We start from the raw sequence: 26013 nt of genomic DNA on the forward strand, positions 1-26013 counted from the left end.
CACCCCCAGCGTGGTGGGTATTTGGCAAGTGCTCCTGGAATAAATCTGTTACTCGTTGTGTAGTTTGGCTGCCTGGTGAGCACAGGGGGGCTGTGAGATGGACTATATCTGTTGCTTTCCCAGGAACAACTACTTGACTTCTCCCTCTCATTTTATGGACAAGAATCTCTCATTTTAAGGGCAAGCATCTTTTCCTATTTCACTTGCCATCACAGACCTTGGATAATCTTGTTCAGGGCTCATCTGCCTGAAAGGGTCCACAGAGCCGCCCGTTTGGAGGTATTAGGAGGAAGCTTCTGCCCACGCATGAGTGGGCTGCTTCTCTCATCGTCTTGGAGGCCTGTCCCCATCATCCCAAAGGGCTGCTCCTAGCCCAGATAGAGAGGGAAGTCTCTCGTGTGCTGATGGGCACAGGGCCACCCACCCAACAGCTGTCTAATTTTACAGGCCCATGCCCCAGTGCCAGCTTTCAGGCTGCCAGGTCTCAACTTGACACCTTGTGCCTGTCAACAAGCCTGGCTGATGCCTCCACTTCAGGCCAGAAACCCTTTTTCTCAAGGTTAAAAGTAGCCGACCTTTGACAAGCAACATTGGCTAAATTCCTGGCTCCTTAAAAGGGAAGCTCCTGGTTATCGTTTGCTGGTGCTTATTTGGCCACGGGGCAGGAGCGGGCCCTACGTCGCACCCTGTGGACCAACAGGAGGGTTTGTGGTTGAAGGTGCATTGCTGAACAGTCATTATTAAAATAGCCATCTCTGAAAATGTGTGTCGGACAGGAGGGCCTCCAGTCTGTCGGCCGGTTTGCACCAAGGCCTATGTGGCTGGACAGCTTGTCAGTTCCCACTGGTCACCCCCAGAGGCAACAGTGTGACCCATCCCCCATGCAGCATACTCCTTAACTTGTGTGCAGCGAGAAAGCTGACGAAGCGACAAGGACACGTGCCAATTATTAAATGCCGGGACTTGTGTCTTTAATGTAGGGGTGACGGTCCAAAGATCGACTTGGCGGGCAGTTCGATATCCGGCATCCTGGACAAGGACCTCTCGGACCGCAGCAATGACATCGGTGAGTAAGGAGAGCATTCTCGCTTCTCTTTGCAAAACTTTAAAAGAACCACAGAGCTTGGTTTGCCCCTTCCACCAGCCTGATGAGAACTAACACAACCATTGAAATGCAAGGCTAACAACCCTCAGGTGGTTTTAGATATCGCAGTCTTGTAAAGATGGGAAGTGATGGTGGTTTCCACGCTAAAACAGAACGCCTGGCATTTTTACTCTCCCCGGCCTTAGGAAAAATTCCGTGCAAGGTCTAATGAAAAGAAATGGTGAACAGACCTTTTGGAGAAGTGGGCATTAGCACTTATATTCATATTTTCCAGCAATTTATGTATTTAGTCTAAAAAAGTGAATGGGTGGACATGCAGCGTGGCAGAATTCACTGTAGACACAGCACTAAGTGTTCTGACTTTGAGTTAAAAATGAGCTTTGGTGCGGTAATTGGCACTTAGTTCAGAACGTGAGTGAGTTTTCCCGAGGTCAAGATACCACCATGTGACAGATGGGAAGGTAGCTCGAGTCCGTGGGTAAACAAGGCAGGGGGCTTTGGGGGGATGTGCGTGGGTGGAGTGCGGTCAGGTGCGTGCTGGTTGAGGCCTCTGTTGGTCTGACGGGGTGACAGCCCTTTTAAGAAATCCAGATTCAGGGGCCACATTTCTTTCAGCTTTACATCTTTTGTTTTGTACCTGTCATGGTCAGAAGTTAGCACTCTCTCATATTCTACATGACAGAGGGGGATACATTTTGGACTTTGCCTTTCATAAGTTAAATTTTTTTTTTATTTTGAAATAATTAGAGATTCACATGCAGTTGTAAGAAACAGTGCAGAGAGAACCACATACCCTTTGCCCGGTTTCTTCCAGCAGTAGCGTCTTATGAACTATAGTGCAAGGTCACAAGCAGGTTATTGGCATTGATACACCCCACCAGACGCCTCAGTTGTAGTGGTACTTATGTGTATTTAGTTCACTGCAGTTTGGTCACATGTGTAGGTTTGTGTTTCCACCACCACAGTCAAGATACAGAACATTTCCCTCACTGCTAGGATCCATCATGTTGCCTTTTTATGACCACTAACCACACGTCCCTTCCCCCTCCTCTTCCCCACCCTCTGGCAGCCACTATCAAGGATTGATTTGACATGGAAGGTTCCAGCATGATTTGCATTGGCCGCTCAATTTAGAAACAAATGTCCGACAGTTGGCAGGCCCTGTAAGAGAATGCTCACTAGGGCGCCCGACATGAGTATTCTCATCACCTGGGCTTACTCTTTTTGGGGTGCAGTTTTCTTCTGAACCTACTAATAGAGTTGCGTCTTTGCAACTGCTGACCTGCAGTCTCTGGTCTGATCTTATGACAGCTTGGGAGTAGGCTATTTCGTGACCATAAATACCAAAAGTATTTGCCCTGGTTCCAGAAACTGTTTTACATCCTCACTTAGCCTTTGAGAAGCGCAGTCAGGAAGCGTGACCAGGAGCTTCTGACAGCTTGGGCTGATGCAATGATAGGAACACTAGCCTCCTGTAGCTTTGGACTTGGTTAAAGGGCAGAGAGCACAGCAGCGATTGGCTGTGAATGAGAAGGGATCATCAGAATGAGCCTGATTAAGTTCTGGTTTTACTGCTGTGGTTCAACATTTGAGCCCCATTTTAAGGCAGGCTGGCCCATCGGCGAAGTGACAGTGAGGGTCACACGGGGCCCCCACAGGAAGGGAGGCGTCACCCGCCTCCAGGATGCACAGGGATGTGCCTTGCTTGTGAAGAGCGTTGGCCTCTGAGCCTTGTTTTCTTTGGGTCTGGAGATGGCTAAGGTGGCTGTCACCAAAACACTGACAAGCTGGTTGGGAAACGCTGGGGACATTGATGGGGGAGGGTTAGCCTGTGGAAGCTTTTCATACTGTGTATGTATCTGGGCGCCCAGAAAGCGATGCTGAGGTTTGGCTCACTCTCATTTTGCCAAGAGGACATTAATCCCAGAAGACTCTAATTCCTGAAGCTAATAATTTAATGTATATATTATTTGCCTGGCCAGAAATGATGATTGGCAGCCTTGTAAGCTACCACTGAGTCCTTGGGTACCTACCGCTCAAGTGCAAGGTTATACCTACTCATACACAGGCCCTGCTTTCCAGGGGCTTTGGGTCTGTCGCGGCCCCTAAGACGGCAAATGGAAAGTGTAACACTGACGGTCTGTCTAAATGCTGACGGAGTGGTAGAAAGTTAAGACTGATCAGAGTTGGGGCTGCTCCTTGGTGCCCAGGATGTCAGAGCAGGCTCCGTGAAGGGGGACAGACTTACCTGGATCTGGAAGTTGGATTCGCTTCGGTAGAGGCAGAGGCAGGCAGGGAAGTCATAGGGGGAGGGCTGATAGCTGAGCATAGGTCGGCCTGGCTGCGGCAGAGAGCTTGCGCTTTCTTGGAGGGGTGGTGCTGACCCGGAAATGTAAGTTGGGGCTGGATTGAGTTTGAGAGGGATGGATTTGTCATTTTTTCTGCACGCAGCGGGGGCTCTTGATGGTTGACACTGAAGCGACATGATCGGGTCTAAAAATTCAGATAATCAGTGATGGAGCTTTGTGGGACCAATCAGATGAAGGGAAGGTGGGTGTCAGGGAGTCAGGTTATTTGATAGTTCGCCTGAGAGCTAGTGAGAGGGAGCCAGAGTGGAGCTGCTCAGAAGAGGATTGTGCACCAAGGGGTAGCTGCGCAAACAGCAATGCGAGAGAATGATCGCTGGTCCTCGGGAACAGATGGGATTTGGGAGTGGGGAGGAGGAGAGAATGATTTGTTAGCTCTGAGGTTTTAGGGTTGGGTGACTGATTGGTGGGGGAAAATGACTTGGGTAGAAATAAGCATATCCGGAGGAGGAACTGGTTTGGGGGGGAAACGTGATGAATTTAAGCATGTTGACATTGAGATCTGGCTGGACATCCCACGTCAGTGCTGGATGAGGACTTGAAGGTGGAGGCTGAGGCCGGAGAGGCAGGCAGAGCTTGGCGTCTGCAGACCTGGGTTTGAGTGCTGTTGATTCTGCTGCTTCCTGGCTGGGTGACCTTCTGTAACGTACACCAACTCTCTGAGCTTCAGCTTCTTTCTCTATAAAGAGTTCTCACGTCTCTCTAAGCTTCCTCACCTTGTCTTCCAGAATTATGTAAAATCAGTTGATGAGCTGTCAAAAGACAGAGGTGCTTATTATTAATGTCATTTGCTTAAAAGTGTTAAAGTCAAGAAGATAAATAAAATCCTTACCACGAGAAAAGAGAAAGAAGGACCTAGAACTGAAGACTAAACCTTGTGCAAAGCCCTCATCTAAGGGAAAAGTGGGCTCTTGCAACATCATAGGGGCCAACGGAGGAGAGGATTTTAAGCAAAGTGTCTTAGGTCCAGTTGCAGAAATGTTCTTTGCAGATGGGTCGGTCAAGATTAGGACATTGCCAAGGGGCTGGCTGTCTTCAGGGCTGCTTTTGTATATCTGCTTTTGTAGCATTTGTTCATTGTTTTGAATCAAGAAGGAAGTTATTTGTACCAGAATGTTTGGTTAGTGATTCAGACAATTGAAGCTGTCCAAATGCGGGCCGCTGCGAATAACAGAATACAGCCTTGAAAGCCATTGGAAATCATCGTTGTTAGCTATAAGTAAATCTGTGTTTCCTCTTAATAAAGCTATAATTTTAAATTATTATCATATTAAATTAGAGAACATGGCTTTTTCAGATCTCGTGTGGGCAGCTACCAGCATCTGTCAGCCCGAGATAATTTAGAATGAAATCAGTTGGTCCAAAGCTAACTTGTTGATGTCAGTTTGAGATACTGTTTGTATCAAACTATGCGGCCATATTTCAAGTAACATAATAGGAAACATGGACAAGCTCCAACACAGGCCTGCACATGCATAGAAATGAAAATTAAATTGTCTGGTTTTCTCTTGCTGACGGAAGAATCTCTGTTCCGATTGAATGGGAGATTAGAGGCCGCGAAGTCAAGCGCCATAACATTTACTTTTATTATGTAGTATATTGTAGTTCCCACGGCATGGTGGGATTTATCGTTACACTTCAATGCTACGGAGATTTTCTGTTCCTTTCACACTAAAGCACATAGCAACAGGCCTCCAGGTGCGAAGCAGCCTGGGAACTGAGCCGTCTAGTTTCAACTAATTGACTTCCAAAAAAAGCCCTTCTCATTCCTCCTAAGTTGCTTGCCTTCTTTGTTTTGACTCTTGTTTTCCATTCTATTCAAATCTCATCATAACCTCTCCCACTTCAGTCTCTTTACATGGGCACCACCCCTGTTCATTTGAGGAAGCTGATTTCCCCTCTATCTTTTCAACTGACCCCACAGACCCACACTTCACATGCCAGTCAGTTTGGGGCCAAGTATTACCAGCTTTACAGTCTATGGTCTTAGGATGTGGGACTGGTTTGGAAGCTTTGAAGGCAAACTTCAACTTGTCCTCGGATCTCTCACTGATGCCTCTGGGCCTGTGGTTCATTCAGACCAGGAAATGTAAAAAGCACTTCCCTACCTATGCCCTGGGAATGCTATTAAGAGCTGATTGATTTGGGGTGGGGTGCTGGAAAGCTTCTAAGGCTGGATTGTGCTGATGGTTGCACGACTCTGTAAATACTAAAATTTATTAAGTTGTACTCTTAAAATGGATGAACTTTATGGTATCTAAATTATACTTCAGTAAAGCTATTGAAAAGAAAAGAGAGCTAACTGAAATTTTCTGAGCATTCACTTTGAGGTCTCAATGTCAAAAAAAGATATACACACCTTTGCCTCACTTTATAAAACAGCTTTGTATATTTATTTAATAGCCACTATGTTGGTGTTTCTGAGTTGTCTATAAACCAATCTTTTATAAATAGGATTGTGTTTTAGATGTGTTAAGGAAGCTCTAAAAGCTTGTAGTGGAATCATTTTGTAATACAAGTAAGTTCCTTCAAGGTGTTAAGTAAGTGTATTGTTTTACACGGTTTTCTTAAATTGGGGCCCACCTGGGCATTGATACGTATCGTCACAGCTATGGTGATAGAAGAATCACAAAGCGTTTGGAAGACTTAGGAGTGCTTTCTAAGACTATTTGGGGGTATAACAGGCCTTTATAATCTTTGATTCCTCTTTGAGGTACAATTTGTCATAGTGTCTTCTGAGTAACATAACTGTGGGTATAACGTCCTAGTGTTAGAATCGATCCTCCAGTGCAGTGAAGAGCATACGCTCCCTCTCTTCATCCCCCTCTACTGTTGTCCTGAGGTTATAGTGGTGAAATCATAGCAATGGGAGCGAGCAAGCAAAAGGAAAGAAGGAACTAATAGTCACTGGGTGCCTCCTAGACGTTTGGTATATTTTATATATTTCTCATCATCACCAGCCCTGTGAGGGAGGTGTAATGTCTCTCGTTTTACAGGGACTGGGCAGGGAATGAAGAAAGTCAGGTAATTTGGGCAAGGTTAACCAACAAGCAAATCGCAGAGTTGGATTTGAACCTAGTTCCCCCTGACCCATGGAGCCCAAATTTTCTAGTATATGAGGTTGGTCTATATCAGTGGTCCTCAACCATTCTCCCCAGGGGACATTTGGCAATGTCTGGAGACTTCTTTTTTTTTTTTTTTTTTTTCCCCAGTACGTGGGCCTCTCACTGCTGTGGCCTCTCCCGTTGAGGAGCACAGGCTCCGGACACGCGGGCCCAGCAGCCATGGCTCACGGGCCCAGCCGCTCCGCGGCACGTGGGATCTTCCCGGACCGGGGCACGAACCCGTGTCCCCTGCATCGGCAGGCGGATTCTCAACCACTGCGCCACCAGGGAAGCCCTAGAGACATTTTTGATTGTCCCAAATTGGGGGTCCAGGTGGAGTGGGGATGCTACTGGCATCTAGTGGGCAGAGACCAGAAATGCTGTTAAACATTTTACAGTACCCAGAGCAACCCCTGCAGCAAAGACTGATCCGGTGCCACTGTCAACAGCACCGAAGTTGAGAAAGCCCAGTCAGTGCCAAGAATCCAGTGGTGAGTTAGGAACAGCTGGGATAGGGACAGTGTCCCCTCAGTGGAGTGCAGCCTGTGGTCCTGGGGTGGCCCATCTAATTTCCTGAGAATCTCTATAAAACATAGTGTGAAAATGGTTTCAGAGCTTTTGAAAACGGGTGAGTTTATATACAAAAAAGTAAATATATTTAAGTTATTCACCTAAGCACGGACCAAGGAAGTTGCCACGACCTTTGAGAGAACGCTCACCCTCTTTCTCCTTGCCCTAGAAAAAGATGATATAATTCGCCTCTGATTTTCATACAGAAAGGGTGTTATGTTTGGGATTAGATACTCGCCAAGATTTAATACCCAGTGTTTAAATGGATGTTAAATGAAAGGACAACAACAAACCTGAAATTTAATCAATGCTAAATTAGAAATCTGTGTGGTAGAGCTTAAGACTGTACATAGTATAAAGCCATCTAATAGTGACCAGTAACACAAAATTTTTGTCAATATGACACCAAACCTCTATAAACAAGTGATTAAATTTTTAACCTATTTGAAACTTCTGCCTTTTACCGTAAGAAGCCATTTCTTGGACAGATTTCAGGGAAGAGTTAGATCCCGGGCTTTGGGCTGTTGGTTTTTCTGTCCCCGTTTTTATATTTTAAATTTCCCCTTTTGGAACTAGAGAGCCAGTTATTGGGCCTTGTAGCATTTCAGGTCATTGAGCAATTTCTCGGGTTTAATAGGACAACATATACTGTGTCCTGCCTGTCTTAAAGAACACCATGGGTGACATTTGGAGTGTTCCAGAAGGACTGCTGGCTGAGCATGTGTGTGAACAAGCCGCACGTCTCGGCTCTCTTGGGGTTAGTTGCTCTGACGTGAGAGCTTTCATTTGAGAGCCACAGCTCACTCTTACAGACAGTGTCCCTTTACCAGTGACCTTCAGACATGGTCTTTGGGATCAGGAAGGTAGCTGGCATTACCCGTGCAGAGGAGTGGAAGATGTGGTCCCTGCTATGTCACCATCAGATCTGCACATGAGGCCGTGGGGTGTGCGTGTGTGGGGCTCTGGCTCCTATCCAGGGACACCAGTCATGACCAAACTTCAGTTCGTATCAGGATGATTTGAGAAACACTATGCATTTCTCAAGTGTGGTGATAGAAGGCAAAAGAGATTATGCTTAGGGTCACACGCTTTACACCAAGGAAGTGAAACAGGTTGAGCTTGTGATTGCTGGGTCTTGAACCTAGTCAGTCCCTCTGACCGGTTTTGGTTTCCTCCCAGCCCTTCGGGACTTAGCCTTGGCTCAGAAGAGGTTCTCTGCCTGGGCCTCCCCGTCCAGTGCCCCTTCCCCTGGTTCCCGACCTCTCACCTAAGATTCTTAGGGCTCACAGCCTAGGTTTGTGCTGAGTAAACGAGGTCAATCTGGCCACCAGCGTTGGTTTCCAAATCACCTCACAGTCTTAGAGAAGATGGGTTAATGGCAAGCCCTTGTCCTTCTCAGCACTTCCGAGAGTCTGCTCTGTCAGGGTTCCACTGACAGATCTTCACAGTTAGAAACATCGGTCCAGACCAAAACTGAGGTGCTCACCTCTGCCTGCTTGGCCCCCGGCAGGGCAATCCTGGCCTTTGGCAGTCTGTCGCATTGATTAGGTTCGTGCTCAGTTTTGATGGGTTCCACAAACTACTTTTACCCCATCACATCCGATAAGCACAAAAGCAATAAACATTCAAAGTGCCAGTAAGAAAAGTCTCATGACAACTGTAGAAACACAGGTGGAGGTTAAACAGATCCAAGTGGGGGTGACGATCTTAAGTGTTGCATAACCTCCTGGAAGTGATGTATCTGGGGGTGTGAATTATTCTAAAGCACAGAGAGCGAGCAGTGCCATCCTGCCCACGCCACCCACAGCCATCAGCCTGCCCTGAGCAAGAGTGAGTGACTGGTGAGATTGGGTGGGGGGCATTTGGGTGTGCGGCAAGCGTCCTTCAGATGGGTCTTGGCTTGGAGAGGATCACAGTGCCCGCTAGCTGTGTGGACTTGTGGCCAGCCCCAGAAGCTCACCTGTGTGCAGGGGTGGTGTGGCCTCCCCTGGTATTTGGGTCGCCTCCCTCTCTGTGGTCAGGGCCTTGGCATTCTTTGTTCAGCCCAGCTGCTTAAACACCTCTGCTTCTGCTACACTCTGAGACCATTTTCAGCTTTAAGAATACAAATGCAGAGGGACACCTAGTGGGTTCAAAGTAGTCTATACACAGCAAAGAGACGTATGTAGTAACCTGTGTTACATCCGCAGTGGGCCCCGCTGAGGCCTCTGAGCTGCGAATGAATGTGGAAGCAAGAAGGGAACAGGTGACAGTCAGCTCTCAGGTTGCACGTGGCATTTACTTGGCCTGCGATGCCCCCTCCACCCACTGGCTGTGGATTCAGGGATTGGCAGAGCCCTGTTACGGCTTCTCTTTGACTTGTAAATATCCAGAGGGATACACAACCTGCCAGAAAACCATGCTCAAGTACCCCTTTGTCATACTAAAAGCCCTGTAGACAGACTACCCTTTATTAAGGAGGAAAGTTGAGTTATCAGACTCCTTCTAGCCATGGACTCCTGCTAGGGCCTGGTCTGGGAACATCAGCCCACTCTGCTGCCCACTGCCTTTGGTTCATTAAATGAGAAAAGTGATGAGCACTTGCCGAGCGAGGTTGGGGGCCCCATTAGAAGGAAACTGGATCTGGTGGTGACAAGCTAAAGATGAGGTGTCAGTGAACGCGGAGGCCTGCTTTCAAGCCAGAGAATCTTTCTTTAGCTTCCCTATGCCTTGTAGTGGCACTCTCCACCTCCCCAGGCATGAGTCCTTTCTCCTGAGGTGGTGCATGATCTTTGGAATTTCCCAGGCTCACTTACCCCATTCCTGCCCCCCCCAAAAGCCTTTTAATTTGAGGGACTGCTGGTTTTTATTTTACTAATGAAGCACATTTTAAAAAACAAATGCCGTCGCCTGGTAGAAAGGATATAGTCTCCAATTTAAACATTGAACACACTTGGCTTGCTGGGAGACTCACAATGTTGACCTTCTTTTTCTTGGCACTTTATGTATGTATGCATTGGGGAGAACTTTGTCGTGAATGCATACGAGTTCTTCGGGTGGCTTCAGATTTGAATTCCTAGCTCTGCAGTCCGGGTTGAGTGAGTCTCAGCTCCGTTTTCCTCTTCTTTATGACAGGGTTAGTTACTAACGCCCACCTACCTCAGAGGATTGTTGTAAAATATAGACATGGTGTGACGTGACTGAGACAAAACAGGTGCTTTCTGAGTTGTAGTTGGTACAGCTGCAGTTCAGGTAGAGAGAAGAACCAAGTATCAACCTACATTCTTACTGTGACTACTGTTCTTGGAAAATAGGAAAGTTCTTGAACACGTAACATAAATCAGCTGAGATTTTGACAGCTGTATCCGATATCGTTTCATATGATTTGCTCAGTTGGCTTTTTATATGAAAGAGCTGCTCCCCACCCCCCAATTACAAAGGGAAAAGGTGCTCACTTTCAAAAAATGAAAGAACTCGGGAAGTTAGAAAGTGAAAGTCCCCTGGTTTCTCAGCCTCTCCCTGAGTAATCACTGTTAATTTGTTGTACACACCTTTAGAAGTCTTTCTGTGACTGGATGGATGGATGGATGGATGGTTGGATGTTTTAAAAATGTGATCATGTTAATACAATACAGTTCTAGTCCACACTTGTTCTTTTGTACTAAATAATGTATGTTTGACATCTTTCCGCATAAGTCACGTAGGTCAACCGTATACTTTTAAAGGCTACATAATATTCCATTGCATGACTCTACTGTAACCAATTCACTAGGAGCAATGCTGCAAAGATCACCCTAGGACAGTGATCTGCAAATAGGACAACATGAACCTTGGGGGACCGTGGAGACTTCCCAGGCCATGGACAATGCCTCATCTTCTTATGTGCTCTTTCTTCAAACTCATCTCCTGAGAGCCCTGGTGGCATGCTGCTTTTCCTTTCTCACTCCCCTTTCCCATTCACCCTCTCCCACCTCACATGGCACAGCCAATCTCTTGCCCACTCCAGGGGTATAAAAACCCCTGGTGCAAACTCAGAGACAGTTCTGAGATTGGTGTTAGACTTGAGAAACTGAAAGACTCTATTGACTGGACAAAAACTCCTTTTACAAGTTGGTTGGTTTCTAATTCTTTGCTTCCATCAAAATTGAAGGAGGCACCCACTGAGTTGTTCATTGACAGATAGTTAAAAAATACTTTTTTTTTTTTTTTTTTTGCGGTACGCGGGCCTCTCACTGTTGTGGCCTCTCCCTTTGCGGAGCGCAGGCTCCGGATGCGCAGGCTCAGCGGCCATGGCTCACGGGCCCAGCCGCTCCGCGGCATGTGGGATCTTCCCGGATCGGGGCATGAACCCGTGTCCCCTGCATCGGCAGGTGGACTCTCAACCACCGCGCCACCAGGGAAGCCCTAAAAGTACTTCTTGATGATGCTAGACCACTGTCTGATTTTGGGTATGTAACTTGGAAGGACTTCACAGAATTAATTGACATTGTAATAACAACATTCTTTCCATTCCTATCTACTTATTTTTGTGTTAACAAAGTTTCTTGGCACTTACATCTATAAAATGAAAAATAGGAATAGAATCGATACCAAACCGTGTCATTCTGGTGATAAGTCATACAAATACAAATGAAGTGATTGTGAGAGAAGCCCAATAAAATTCTACTTTATTATGCTGTTAAATGCCTTATCAAAATGAGTAGTGTGGGCTTCCCTGGTGGCACAGTGGTTGAGAGTCCGCCTGCCGATGCAGGGGACACGGGTTCGTGGCCCGGTCCGGGAAGATCCCACATGCCGCGGAGCGGCTGGGCCCGTGAGCCATGGCCACTGAGCCTGCGTGTCCGGAGCCTGTGCTCCTCAACGGGAGAGGCCACAACAGTGAGAGGCCCGCGTGCCACAGAAAAGAAAAAAATGAGTAGTGTGTGTATACATATGTTTTCATCATTTGCATAGTACTTATAATTGTAAGGATAACTCAATCCAGAAAAAGTTAATTTTTACACCTAGAGCCTTATGATTTCAGGAAATGAAAAAGTTATAATTTTCAATTTATTTACATGTTCTTATAGCAGAAAAAGATGAAAAAATGAACAATGGACAAAATTAACAAAAGCATAAAACATTACGTTAGAATAAAATTCAGTGGTGGAAGTATGATGGAAATGTGAATTCAAAGAGCGAAAGAAATGATTCAGAATTTCCAACTGTTAGAGAAAAGCTTATTAATGATTTTTTTAAAGTGGATGGTGGCGGTCGTTAAATTGCTGTGGTATTCAAATTTATATTGAATGTATTCAAGACAGCAGTAGCTATTTTTTAAAATATCAATATTTAGAATATAGCAGAAATTATTTCCTTTGTGACTAAAACTTGTGTAAAATTTTAGATGTCAACTTAACCTGTGGGGGGGGAGTACATAGTTTTTAAAATTTATTTTAGGACGTACACTGGTAAGCAGTTCGAACACCACTGGCCTCATAAATATGTCATTCTATACGTACACAAACATTGCTGTGGGTTAACTTCTAGAGCGGAATATCTGAAGGTGTACACATTTACATTTTGTGATAGATATTGCCAAACGGCATTACAAAAAGGCTGCGCCTATTTACATTCCTGTGAATGATAGCGTTAAGTCTGATTTCTAATAAACACATTATTTATTTACTAAATCATTTTCAATAGCAAATTTGGGCCTGTAGTGAGCAATGTTTTTGAAAGGATGCTCAACATCACTAATCATTAGAGAAATGCAAATCAAAACTACAATGAGGTATCACCTCACACCAGTCAGAATGGCCATCATCAAAAAAATCTACAAACAATAAATGCTGGAGAGGGTGTGGAGAAAAGGGAACCCTCTCTTGCACTGTTGGTGGGAATGTAAATTGATACAGCCACTATGGAGAACAGTAGGGAGGTTCCTCAAAAAACTAAAAATACAACTACCATACGACCCAGCAATCCCACGACTGGGCATATGCCCTGAGAGAACCATAATTCAAAAAGTCATGGACCACAATGTTCATTGCAACGCTATTTACAATAGCCAGGACATGGAAGCAACCTAAGTGTCCATCGACAGACAAATGGATAAAGAGGATGTGGCACATATATACAATGGAATATTAGCCATGAAAAGTAACGAAATTGAGTTAATTGTACTGAGGTGGATGGACCTAGAGTCTGTCATACAGAGTGAAGTAAGTCCGAAAGAGAAAAACAAATACCGTACGCTAACACATATATATGGAATATATAAAAAAAAAAAGTTCTGAAGAACCTTTATACTCCAATAAAGATGTTATAAAAAAAATGAGTAGCCAATATCAGAAGAAAAAAAAGAATGTAAAAGTGAAATGTTACTTTTCCCCCCTTAACACTGCTTGCTGTGGATGCACGTGAAACTCTTCACTTCTCAGCGCTAGACTTCAGTAAGATGCGCCCCACCCCCTTCCCAGACCCCTTCTGCTGATCTGAATTAGGTCACCATGCTAGCATTGCTAATTTCATCTTTTACCTGTCTCTCATAGTAGCTAGCAGAATTTGTAATTATGTCTGTAAAATTCTGTCCCTCTCAGGGGGCTCTGAGCGCTGTGGGGCAGGGACCGTGGCTGTTTTGTTCACCCCTGCATCCCCCCTCATGCCTAGCCCAGAGCCTGGCTCATAGGACTCACTTAGGAAATATGGACTGAATGAAGCAGCTGAGCATATATGAGAAGACATAGTGTGATGTAGGATCACGTTAGAGATCTTCATTGCCACTAGCCCCATGGGGCTATTTAAATTTAATTTAATTTAAATCATCACACTTAGCTGTATTCCGTGTGCTCAGTTGCCACATGGGGCCAGTGGTACCATATTGGATAGTACAGATATAGCTGGTTCCATCATCACAGCAAGTTTTTTATTTTTTAACATCTTTATTGGAGTGTAATTGCTTTACCAGGTTGTGTTAGTTTTTGCTGTATAACACAGTGAATCAGCTATACATATACATATATCCCCATATCTCCTCCCTCTTGCGCCTCCCTCCCTCCCACCCTCCCTATCCTACCCCTTTAGGTAGTGACAGAGCACCAACTGATCTCCCTGTGCTATGCGGCTGCTTCCCACTAGCTATCCACCCTACGTTTGGTAGTGTATATACGTCCATGCCACTCTCTCACTTCGTCCCAGCTTCCCCTTCCCCCTCCCCATATCCTCAACTCCATGCTCTAGTAGGTCTGTGTTTTATTCTTGTCCTACCCCTAGGCTCTTCATGACATTTTTTTTCTTCGATTCCATATATATGTGTTAGCATACAGTATTTGTTTTTCTCCTTCTGACTTACTTCACTCTGTATGACAGACTCTAGGTCCATCCACCTCACTACAAATAACTCAATTCCATCTCTTTTTATGGCTGAGTAATATTCCATTGTATATATGTGCCACATCTTCTTTATCCATTGATCTGTTGATGGGCATTTCCATTGCTTCTATGTCCTGGCTATTGTAAATAGAGCTGCAGTGAACATCGTGGTACTTGACTGTTTTTGAATTATGGTTTTCTCAGGGTATATGTCCAGTGGTGGGATTGCTGGGCCGTATGGTAGTTCTATTTGTAGTTTTTTAAGGAACCTCCATACTGTTCTCCATAGTGGCTGTGTCAATGTACATTCCCACCAACAGAGCAAGAGGGCTTCCTTTTCTCCACACCCTCTCCAGCAATTTTTATTTATTTATTTATTTATTTATTTATTTATTTATTTATTTTGCTTTACGCGGGCCTCTCACTGTTGTGGCCTCTCCCGTTGCGGAGTGCAGGCTCAGCAGCCATGTCTCACGGGCCCAGCCGCTCTGCGGCATGTGGGATCTTCCCGGACTGGGGCATGAACCCGTGTCCCCTGCATCGGCAGGCAGGCTCTCAACCACTGCACCCCCAGGGAAGCCCTCCAGCATTTATTGTTTGTAGATTTTTTTGATGATGGCCATTCTGACTGGTGTGAGGTGTGATATCTCATTGTAGTTTTGATTTGCATTTCTCTAATGACTAGTGATGTTGAGCATCCTTTCATGTGTTTGTTGGCAATCTGTATATCTTATTTGGAGAAATGTCTGTTTAGGTTTTCTGCCCATTTTTGGATTGGGTTGTTTGTTTTTTTTATATTGAGCTGCATGAGCTGCTTGTAAATTTTGGAGATTAATCCTTTGTCATTTGCTTCATTTGCAAATATTTTCTCCCATTCTGAGGGCTGTCCTTTCGTCTTGTTTATGGCTTCCTTTGCTATGCAAATGCTTTTAAGTTTCATTCGGTCCCATTTGTTTACTTTTTAAAATTTTCCATTTCTCTAGGAAGTGGGTCAAAAAGGATCTTTCACAGCAAGTTTTAATGGATAGTGCTGATATAAAGTGATTATACTTTTGTTCTCAGAACTTTCACTATGCCTGGCACACAGTAGATATTTAACAAATGTTTGATTAAGTGAATGAGTAAATAAACTCTATCTGCCTCTCTTATTCTTGAGCTACAAGTTTCCATGTAAAAGTTGCTTTGTACTGAATCGCCAAACATTCCTCCTTTACTTGCCTAACACCTTACATTTCTTGCCAGAGATTTCTTTAAAGAAGCCAGCCCCCTTTTTGTCCTTTTATAAACATTTTAATAAAATAGAACAAAGGTAGCTTGTTATCAGAGCATAGAGTGGTTTCTACACACACACACACACACACACACACACACACGCACATGCACACACGTGCACACATTACATTTCCTGGCATCTTTTCTTGTTCTTGATGTAGAAACAGTTCTCAGAATTCACAGTCAGTTGGCTAAGAAGGAAGGTCAAATGTTCCTGCTGTCTGTCCAGTGCTCTGTAGTGGAAAGAATTCCACCAGCATGAATCTGAGTGTGGGCCCTGCCATTTTCTGATTGTGACCTTGTTCAAGTTGTCTAACCTCTGACTTTCCATCTCTCCCTCCTCTATGGAATAGAGTAGCCTGCGTGGCATGGGTTTTTGTGTGGATTGAATGAGCACGCATGTGTGAAGGGTGGAGGAGTCGGGTGGCTGACCAGTAGCCCAAACTTGTTTACTCCCAGCAGTTTGTGCCTTGAAAACTTCACACCTGGTTGATAAATGAAAACACAGCAGCAAATCTGCTATATCCATACACATTTTGGAGGGTTTATTTTCCTGCAGAATTTAATCATTGCTCAAATGAGAATTTTTCAGTTGGTGACTCAGCTAACACAGGTGTTCATTGACCCCTAATAATGGGCCCATCTTTGTAGTGTGCACAGATTTTCCACACTAGTCAAAGGATTTACATGCAGGGTGAGGTTTCCTCCTTTCCAGACTACCTTGAGATGCTTCTTCACTGTAGAGAAAGTATCTGTGGCCCTGTGGGTTTAGGGTTTTCTCATCTTAAATCTTAAAAAAAAAATTTTGTTCACAGGTTATTTTTTTTTAAGAGTTAGACTTGCTCTTAAATCTCTGCTCCCAAATCCCACAACTCCATCAATGGTGTCTGAAAACAAAATTTCACCTTAGTGATTTGAAAGGGTTTTCACATAATCTCTCATTTACAAAAGAATAACCCTGCAAAGCTGATAGCTTAGATAACTCTCTCCTTTTTTTTCTGGTGGGAAAACTGAAGCCCAGAAAGGTTGTTTGTTCATTTATTCAATAATCATTTATTAGAATTCACCTGTGAAGCCATCTGGTCCTGGGCTCTTGTTTGTTGGAAGATTTTTAATCACAGTTTCCATTTCAGTGCTTGTGATTGGTCTGTTCATATTTTCTATTTCTTCCTGGTTCAGTCTCGGCAGGTTGTGCATTTCTAAGAATTTGTCCAATCACACGCACTGAAATGGAAACTGTGATTAAAAATCTTCCAACAACAACAACAACAAAAATCTTCCATCAAACAAAAGACCAGGACGCTATGGCTTCATAGGCAAATTCTATCAAAGATTTAGAGAAGAGCTAACACCTATCCTTCTCAAACTCTTCCAAAAGATAGCAGAGGGAGGAACACTCCCAAACTCATTCTACGAGGCCACCATCACCCTGATACCAAAACCAGACAAAGACGTCACAAAGAAAGAAAACTACAGGCCAGTATCACCGATGAACATAGATGCAAAAATCCTCAACAAAATACTAGCAAACAGAATCAAACAGCACATTAAAAGGATCATACACCATGATCAAGTGGGGTTTATTCCAGGAATGCAAGGATTCTTCAATATACGCAAATCAATCAACGTGATGCACCATATCAACAAACTGAAGGAGAAAAACCATATGATCATCTCAATAGATGCAGAGAAAGCTTTAGACAAAATTCAACACCCATTTATGATAAAAACTCTCCAGAAAGTAGGCATAGAGGAAACTTTCCTCAACATAATAAAGGCCATATATGACAAACCCACAGCCAACATCGTCCTCAATGGTGAAAAACTGAAACCATTTCCACTAAGATCAGGAACAAGACAAGGTTGCGCACTCTCACCACTCTTATTCAACATACTTTTGGAAGTTCTAGTCACAGCAATCAGAGAAGAAAAAGAAATAAAAGGAATCCAAATCGGAAAAGAAGAAGTAAAGCTGTCACTGCAGATGACATGATACTATACATAGAGAATGCTAAGGATGCTATCAGAAAACTATTAGAGCTAATCGATGAATTTGGTAAAGTAGCAGGATACAAAATTAATGCACAGAAATCTCTGGCATTCTTATACACTAATGAAAAATCTGAGAGTGAAATTAAGAAAACACTCCCATTTAGCATTGCAACAAAAGGAATAAAATATCTAGGAATAAACCTACCTAAGGAGATAAAACACCTGTATGCAGAAAATTATAAGACACTGATGAAAGAAATTAAAGATGATACAAATAGATGGAGAGATATACCATGTTCTTGGATTGGAAGAATCCACATTGTGAAAAGGACTCTACTACCCAAAACAATCTATAGATTCAATGCAATCCCTATCAAACTACTACTAGCATTTTTTACAGAACTAGAAAAAAAAATGTCACAATTTGTATGGAAACACAAAAGAACCCGAATAGCCAAAGCAATCTTGAGAACGAAAAATAGAGGTGGAGGAATCAGGCTCCCTGACTTCAGACTGTACTACAAGGCCACAGTAATGAAGACAGTATGGTACTGGCACAAAAACAGAAATATAGATCAATGGAACAGGATAGAAAGCCCAGAGATAAATCCACACACATATGGTCACCTTATCTATGATAAAGGAGGGAAGGATATACAGTGGAGAAAAGACAGCCTCTTCAATAAGTGGTGCTGGGAAAAGTGGACAGCTACCTGTAAAAGTATGATATTAGAACACTCCCTAACACCACACACAAAAATAAACTCAAAATAGGTTAAAGACCTAAATGTAAGGCCAGACACTATCAAACTCTTAGAGGAAAACATAGGCAGAACACTCTATGACATAAATCACTGCAAGATCCTTTTTGACCCACCTCCTAGAGAAATGGAAATAAAAACAAAAATTAAAAATAATAATAATAATCATTTATTGAACACTCACTGCAAGCCAGGTATGATGCTAGGCCTGGGAAAAACCGAGATAAGAGCCACGGCTTCTTCCCTGGCAGGTAAAGGAGACAGATAGGTCAGCAAGGACTGTTAGTTCAGGGTGCTAAATGCAGAGATTGGTGTGATGAGTGTCTAGGGAGTGCTCAGGTCCATTTTAGGGTGCAGTCTGCATTCTTGGAAGAGGTCTTAGTTGCCAGGCCAAGCCTTGATGTCTCCAGGGGAAGGGCGGAAAGGAGGGGGAGGAGAGAGGAGGAAGTCACCCAAGGGACAGAGGTGTGTTGGCCATGCTAAGGCACTGGGATTTCGTTGGTACTCAGGAAGGACTCAAAGCACTGAAGGGACATACTCACATCTGCACTTTACACATCTCTCTCTGGTGGTAGCCAGCCTGTGGAGTGGTACAGGACTTGGAGTGAAAAATCCATTACGGCAATTCCAAGCAAGAAGTTCCAGCAGACTTAAGGATCCTTGACAGAGACATGCAGGAGATGAGGTGCTTTCCAGAGATATTGGGAGGGAGCGATGATGCCAGTCTTCAAATGTAGGAAACTTCCATTCTAGGACTCGTTCGCAAGCCCAGAGCAGCCAGCTACAGTAAATAAACAGAGCCATTTAGGAGCTCACAAGCAGTTCCTTTGGTGACAGCTGGCCCGTCTCAGACTTTTGACTATTTCTCCTCCAGGTTTTCAGTGGATGTGTTTTAGGTCACCTGTGGTCGCTGGTACCATCCTTCCCACTGATGGAAAATGAGCCCACATTTTCTAATTGAACTAAATAGGCTGTGACTGAAATTCACGGAAAATGGGCAACTCTGTGTGCCATGAAGAGTCAAAGGCCTTTCCAAGCTGACCCCGTGTCCAACATGAATTATCCCTGTATGTCTGCAGAGGGTTCGTCTTCCAAGTATCAGAACAGCCAAGGGCCTCTCATCCTTGTGAAACTAACTTTTAAAAAACACCCAACATTTGCCAGTTCAGAGTTTTGGATTGGCTATGGGCATTAAAACCATTTTTTATTAAGGGGAAAAATTCCTAGCCAGGCAAGAAAGCTCATATCAAGTTTCAGCCTGATTCATTTCAAAACTACCATGAAAATTGGGACATTTTCTTTGCACCACAACGAGTTAGTCATGGAAATTCTGCCTTAATCTCAGCTACTGCAACCACAGTCATGAGAGCATGCTCTGTGCCACTGAAAATTTACGTTACAGTGCTGAAGAGTTTCCCCTTCGCTGTCAGAAAGCAGAAGTGAGTCGAAGTTCAAAGTCTGAGGTTCCCTTTTCATCAAGTGACCTCACCCTTGGTGTGTCTTTTTCTTTCCGGCACTTTGGTTTTGTTTGTTGTTTCCCAAAAGTGTTTTTTATGAGCTCAAATATAGAAAGTTCAATGTAGCTGAGTCTGCATGAGGAGGTTAAGAGTGTGGCTCCCCTGCAGGACTCGGCCCTCTTCTTACTCTTTTATTTATTTAGTTAGTTACTTACTTACTTATTCACTCATTCATTCATTCATTTATGGTTGTGTTGGGTCTTTGTTGCTGCGCACGGGCTTTCTCTAGTTGTGGCGAGCCGGGGGGCCACTCCTCACTGCCTTGTGCAGGCCTTCCACTGCAGTGGCCTCTCCCGCCACAGAGCACGGGCTCTAGGCACGCAGGCTTCAGTAGTTGTGACACGTGGGCTCAGTAGTTGTGGCTCGTGGGCTCTAGAGCACAGGCTCAGCAGCCACAGCGCACAGGCTTCGTTGCTCCGCAGCATGTGGGATCCTCCCGGACCAGGGCTCGAACCCGTGTCCCCTGCATTGGCAGGCGGATTCCCAACCACTGAGCCACCAGGGAAGTCCCTCTCCTCGTACTCTTGAGTGACAGAGACGAGGCAGTCTTCTGGGCCATCTGTCATGGAGACTCTGGCTGAGTGTGCTCGCTGAGTGCGGCCAGGCTTCAGCATGTGCAGGGCTTTTTAGTGCAGACCTCAGCCAGTGAACCGAACTGGGCCGGCCAGGCTTTCTCTGCAGCCCTGGCATACAAGGCTGCCTTCCACCCTGAAGCTGCTGCCTCACCACCCGCTAGCAGCCACCTCTGTAAGCTGCACGCCTGCAATCAGAGTTCTTTCTTGAGAGAGTGGGTTCATTCGTGAGCGTGTTCATTTGTTCCTTCATTCACAGAATGTCAAGCATGTTTGCCCCAGGAAGGCGCTAGACTATGAGAGCGCAAAGATGGGTCCCTGCCCTCCTGGGCTCACAGTCTTAAGTGCGTCACACAGACACCAGGCCACCTCTGAGTCATTTCGAAAGTGTGATCTAGGAGAGACCCCTGTCTCACATGTTGTCAGACCCTCAGCTCCCCCTGGGAGTTCACTATTTCAGGGGGCCCAGGAGGGTGGGGAGGGAGCCCAGATGGAGTCCAGCAGAAGTCTCCTGGGTGCGACCTTGTCTGTCCCTGCACATCAGGGGATGTGCTGAGTCCATCTTAAGGGGGGCCTGCGGCCATCCCATCCACTCCCCTCCCCAGCCCCGCTCTGCATGCTCCGCCCCCTCGAGTGCCGCCTTCTCACTCCAGCCGCCATGTTTCTGACTTGTCACCAGTGGTCACCCAAGCCTTTGGTTGCCACTTGATTGCCTCCGTTGCTCACACACCAGGTCGGCAGGGGACCCAAGCCTGTGAGGAGCCTTGCTGCTGATGCCTCACCGGGCCTGGACCTGGGACATCTGCCACTCACCTGATGGCCCTTGGCCCCGGCGCCCTCTCCTCTCCTCCGCGTGGTCAAGTCCTGGCTTGTCCCTCCCCAGCCCCAGCCTCTTCTGGAGCAGCGCTTCTGCACGTGGCTGCTACTAACAAACTAATAAACCTGGGGAGACGGAGAGCCTGCCCTGCCCTAGACGGTGCCCCAGACTAATCCAGTCAGTCCCAGGGTGGGATCCAGGCAGGAGCTTTTTTTTTTTTAATTGTCCAGATGGCTCCACTCTGCAGCCAAGGTGCAGAACCGGAGCCAGCAGGCCTTTAATTGTTCTTTCATCACTTCAGCCTGCTCCGGTTTTGCCTCCTGAGCTGGCTTCTGTTTCCAGGATGGAGCCATGACCTAGGTGGTCGGTCTCAGCCCCTGGCAGCGCCCAGCCAAGGCCCTCAGCACTGGCACACTCCGTCCCCAGCCCCGTGTGCTTCGTGTCCTCCACCCCCCTCACACCCACCTCTCCACCAGCAGACCTCCCTGCCCTGGGTCTTATTCCCTACTTCCAGGGCCCAGCTGGGGAACCCGCTAATCTCAACGGATGTAGAGTGCATGCAAGGATATTTGTGCAGTGCTTTTCCTTAATTAAAAAAAAAAAAAAAGAACAACAGAGAGGGGGAATGATTTGAAAACAATTACCCAACGATAGGGGATTGATTCACTAAATCATGAATTGCAATGCAATAGGAGATTCTACAACAATCAAAATATTTATGAAGGATTTTTAGCGTCATGGCATATAATGTTGAGTGAAATAAGCAGAACGAAATACTACATATCATGTGAACTAGGCTATCTATTTATAGAAAAGAGCCTGAAGGGAAATATACCAAAATACTAATAGTACTCGTCTCAGTGTGGCAAGATTATAGTTGACTTTGTTTTGTTGTTACCATTTTATGGCTTTTTAAAATTGTGCATTGTGCACGTATTACTTTTGTAATCAGAGAAAAGTCGATTTTAAAAAATTACTTGGGGGGACATTAATGTCAGATAATGGCTTTTGTTGTCAATCCAAGTGTGTAATTGGGAATTTCAATTCCAAACAACATAGAATTGGTAGAGGTGAGTCCTGGCGTGGGGTCTCAAGGGGAATCTTTTAGGAAAATAAGATTCTCTTAAAGGGAAGGCTCCTGAGAGGGTCAGGCCAGTGAACGGGCTCTAGAGAGGCCTGCCCCGAGCCTCTGTGAGCTGGCTGGCCAGATGGGGCCCTTTTCAGGAGCCTCACTCTGGTGCTCGGTGCTCATTGGCTCCTTGGCCTCAGAGCACTACTGATACTTTTCTTGTGCTGTCTCTTCAGAGAGTTAACCTTTGGTTACAGTTGCTTCGCCCTGATAAAATGAGTTCATGTTGAGTAAGCATTCATTAACCAGGTGCTGAAATAAAGTCAAGTAATATAATCCGAGGTGTAATGTAATGGTTTGTCCTGACCACTGACTTGTGCTTGGTTTTTCATATTTCCACTAAAGGAAGTAGTTTGCAGACAATGCCTGACTGTTCATTAATAGAACAAAGCTGTCACACGGCCAGACCATGTATGATAAACCTCAACAAAAGAGCTGTCCCCAAAATAAGGAGGGAAGAAAAACACACATCATTTTTATCTTTTCGGTCCTGAGCCAGCATATTTGCAATTACGGCAGTTTAAGATGTTTTCAGTTACAAATAAAGAATATCTGACTAAAATTAGCTGAAATAACTATTTCAGGGGCTGTTCATTTCACACAGTGAGAAGCCTGGACACTTGGTCATTCAGGGTGGGTGAGTGGCTCATTGGGGCGGTCAGTCACCCAAACTCTTACCATTTGTTTTGCTCTGCTATCCTCAAGAGCTCCAAGAGCATCCATCTCATGTGTTAGTCATTTGCACAGTGGCAGGAAAAAGGCTGAAAACTACTGCCGCGAGAAGTAACAGGAAGAGGCTAGAAACATGCCAGATACACAGGTGGCGGCTAGTGGTGGAGCTGGGAGTTGAACCCAGACAACCTAGCTCAGAATTCACGCCTGTCTTAGTCTGCCAGGTCTGTCATAACAGAACTTAAACAGCAGACATGTATTTCCTGCAGTCCTGGAGGCTGTGAAGGCCAAGTTCAAGGCACCAGCAGATACTGTGTCTGTTGAGGGCCCTCTTCTGGGTTCACAGGCACTGTCTTCTTGCTGCGTCCTCAAATGGTGGAGGAGGTGAGGGGGCACTAGTCTCCTTCTCTTCTTATAAGGACACTAAGTCTATCCACAGCTCCAGGCATCCTATTCTTACACAACAGCTTCCCAAGCAGGAGGGAAGAGGAAGCAGCAACACAAATGACCTTCGCCTCACTTGCCTCTCTCTAGACAGAGAGGAAATCTCTTTCCCAGTGGCTCTCAGTAGACTTCCTTTTATTTCTCAGTGATCCAAATTGGGCTACATGGTATCTAAATTAGTTTAGAGGTATCTAAACCAATCACAGGCAAAGAGGAACAGGATTGCCATCATTGGCTTAGACCAGACGTGCCTCTGCTGGGCACATTGTCCTGAAGCAAAACCAGGGCTCTGTTAGGAGGGAGAATGGGACCGGTTTGGGAAGGCAGCGCCTGGCATGGCGGATGAAGCAGTCTCCCTGTCAGGAAGAGATGGCGTGTCCCCATTCACCAGCAGTAATGAGTCTCAGGGTCTGCCCTTGTCTGCCAGCCATCCCTCTCTGTGCATCATACACAGATCTACACTTGGTTTGTAAATCTCCAGAACGCTGTAGGACCAGGTGGCTCCCTTGGCCCGATCATTTGTTGAAGGAGCTGGCAAAGTGAAGGCAAAGGCCTTCCTCCTGGACACATGTCAGGTGCAGTGACGGTCTGGCTGAAAGATGCTCCGTTCATCTGAGATGTCAGTCACAGAGATGGGAGCTCTCTGAGGACAGGCTCGTTTCTGCCGTGCTCACTGGGGTAGCCGTAGTGTCTAGCTCTGTGTGTGGCACAGAGTCGTTGCTCAATCATAATGGAGTGAGTGAGTGAGCAGACTGATGACTGAAGAAGGTATTGTCTCCATTGAGCACTGCTTCTGCAAACAGAGTGGTACGGGACTCTGTGAGTCATCTGGAGAAACAGAAGCTTGCTCTCCATCTCCAGGGGGTTAAGAATCTAATGGTAGGGTGATGGTCAGAGTATTGCGGTACAGCCAGAGAAGGAGGCTACCCTCTCTTGTCTTCTGGAATCAACGACCAGCATTCACTTGCGCAAGGATATTGTACCTTGAGATAACTGCTTATTGTATTGTGACTGCAAGAATGTTTTATCTACCAAAATGAACTTGGATTTGTGGAAGAAAGAGGATTCCTCCTTTACTCATCTTTCTGTAGCTTTTAAAGATTTATGAGTATAGCTGTTGAAGGGAGAAAGAAGAATCACGATTCTCTTTCCTCTATAATAGCTTGTTAGACCGAGGAGGAGGTGATTTCTTTCATTCAGTTTGAATCACGTTGATGGGATAACCAAAGGATGTAAACAGCCTTCATAAATGATGAAGCATAATCCAGACCTAAAGGATGATTATTAAGGAAAAGAGGTGCTTATGGCACGTTATAAGAACCTTCCCTTACTCCTCCTGATGCTCTTTAAAAAGTCTGTTTTACTTTTGTTTTAGACCTAGAAGGGTTTGATTCCGTGGTGTCATCTACTGAGAAACTCAGTCACCCAACCACAAGCAGACCGAAAGCCACGGGGAGGAGGCCTCCGTCCCAGTCCCTGACGTCCGTAAGTGCCTCCTCGCTTCCCGACAGCTGGAAGGCAGGAAAGATCGGGGACTCTAGCTAAGGACTGTTCTGCAAGCAGCTGATTCGAGGACACACTGGGAGAGGGAGGTCATGAGATACGCTGCTGACCAGAAGAGAGTCTTCTGGAATCAAGCAGTGTTTCTTTCTTTTTGTTCTCTGTGTATCTGCCAGCAAGGTGGGGAACCCCTAGTCCCACTTTCCTTCTCTCTCCTTCCAGACTGATTCTTATTTGAACCCGAAATGAAATTGGTAAGAACAAAATGGCATGTTTTCTGGTGGGAAAGGAGAGCAAGGATGGTTTGGTCTGTGAACAAAAGAGAACTTTACTTTAAAAAAAAAAAAAAAAAAAAAAAAGCAAAAGAAAAGGATCTGCCGCTCTACAGCACTCGGCAGTGGCCCAGCCTTTTTCTCTCAAAGCTCCGTCCTTGGCATCCCTCCACGGAACCCCGCACAGACCTTTAGGGAGATGGGTTTTAAACGTACGAGGCACCTGGTCATGCAGGAGACAACAGTCAGAACGCTCCGGATAACCCGTAGAAGTTTTTGTTTGGGTCATTTTGAATAACTTTGTTTCTTATTAGAAACCTGTAACACATTTATTGTACCAAATTTGAAGCACGAAATGCATAAAGAAGAAAGTAATAGAAATAAGTAAGTAATCCTACTCCCCCAAGCTAAGAACTGTTAACCTCTTGCTGTATATCCTTTATTTCTTCAAAAATGGGATCACACAGAACACGTGGCTTTAGAAGTTGCATTTCCCCCTTACATTGTACACCTTCCCGCTGTCATTACACATCCTTCCCTCACATCACAGTGAATGGCTGCCTAGAGTTCTAGCCTGGGAATATATGA

The 26013-nt window shown here is 45.3% G+C and overlaps 1 protein-coding gene across 17 annotated transcripts in view; it reads left to right on the top strand.

The window, feature by feature from the left end:
• Window positions 1-26013, top strand: part of SH3KBP1 (SH3 domain containing kinase binding protein 1) — a 341435-nt gene that overhangs the window by 302515 nt on the left and 12907 nt on the right. For all 17 annotated transcript variants that reach the window (XM_059050822.2, XM_067023819.1, XM_059050824.2 and 14 more), the window contains 2 exons: window positions 981-1066; window positions 25029-25138. In XM_059050822.2, coding sequence (XP_058906805.1) covers window positions 981-1066; window positions 25029-25138 — 196 coding nt within the window. The remainder of the gene's footprint in view (window positions 1-980; window positions 1067-25028; window positions 25139-26013) is intronic.

The sequence above is a fragment of the Kogia breviceps genome, chromosome X, assembly GCF_026419965.1.
Source record: "Kogia breviceps isolate mKogBre1 chromosome X, mKogBre1 haplotype 1, whole genome shotgun sequence".
Classification (NCBI taxonomy): domain Eukaryota; kingdom Metazoa; phylum Chordata; class Mammalia; order Artiodactyla; family Physeteridae; genus Kogia; species Kogia breviceps.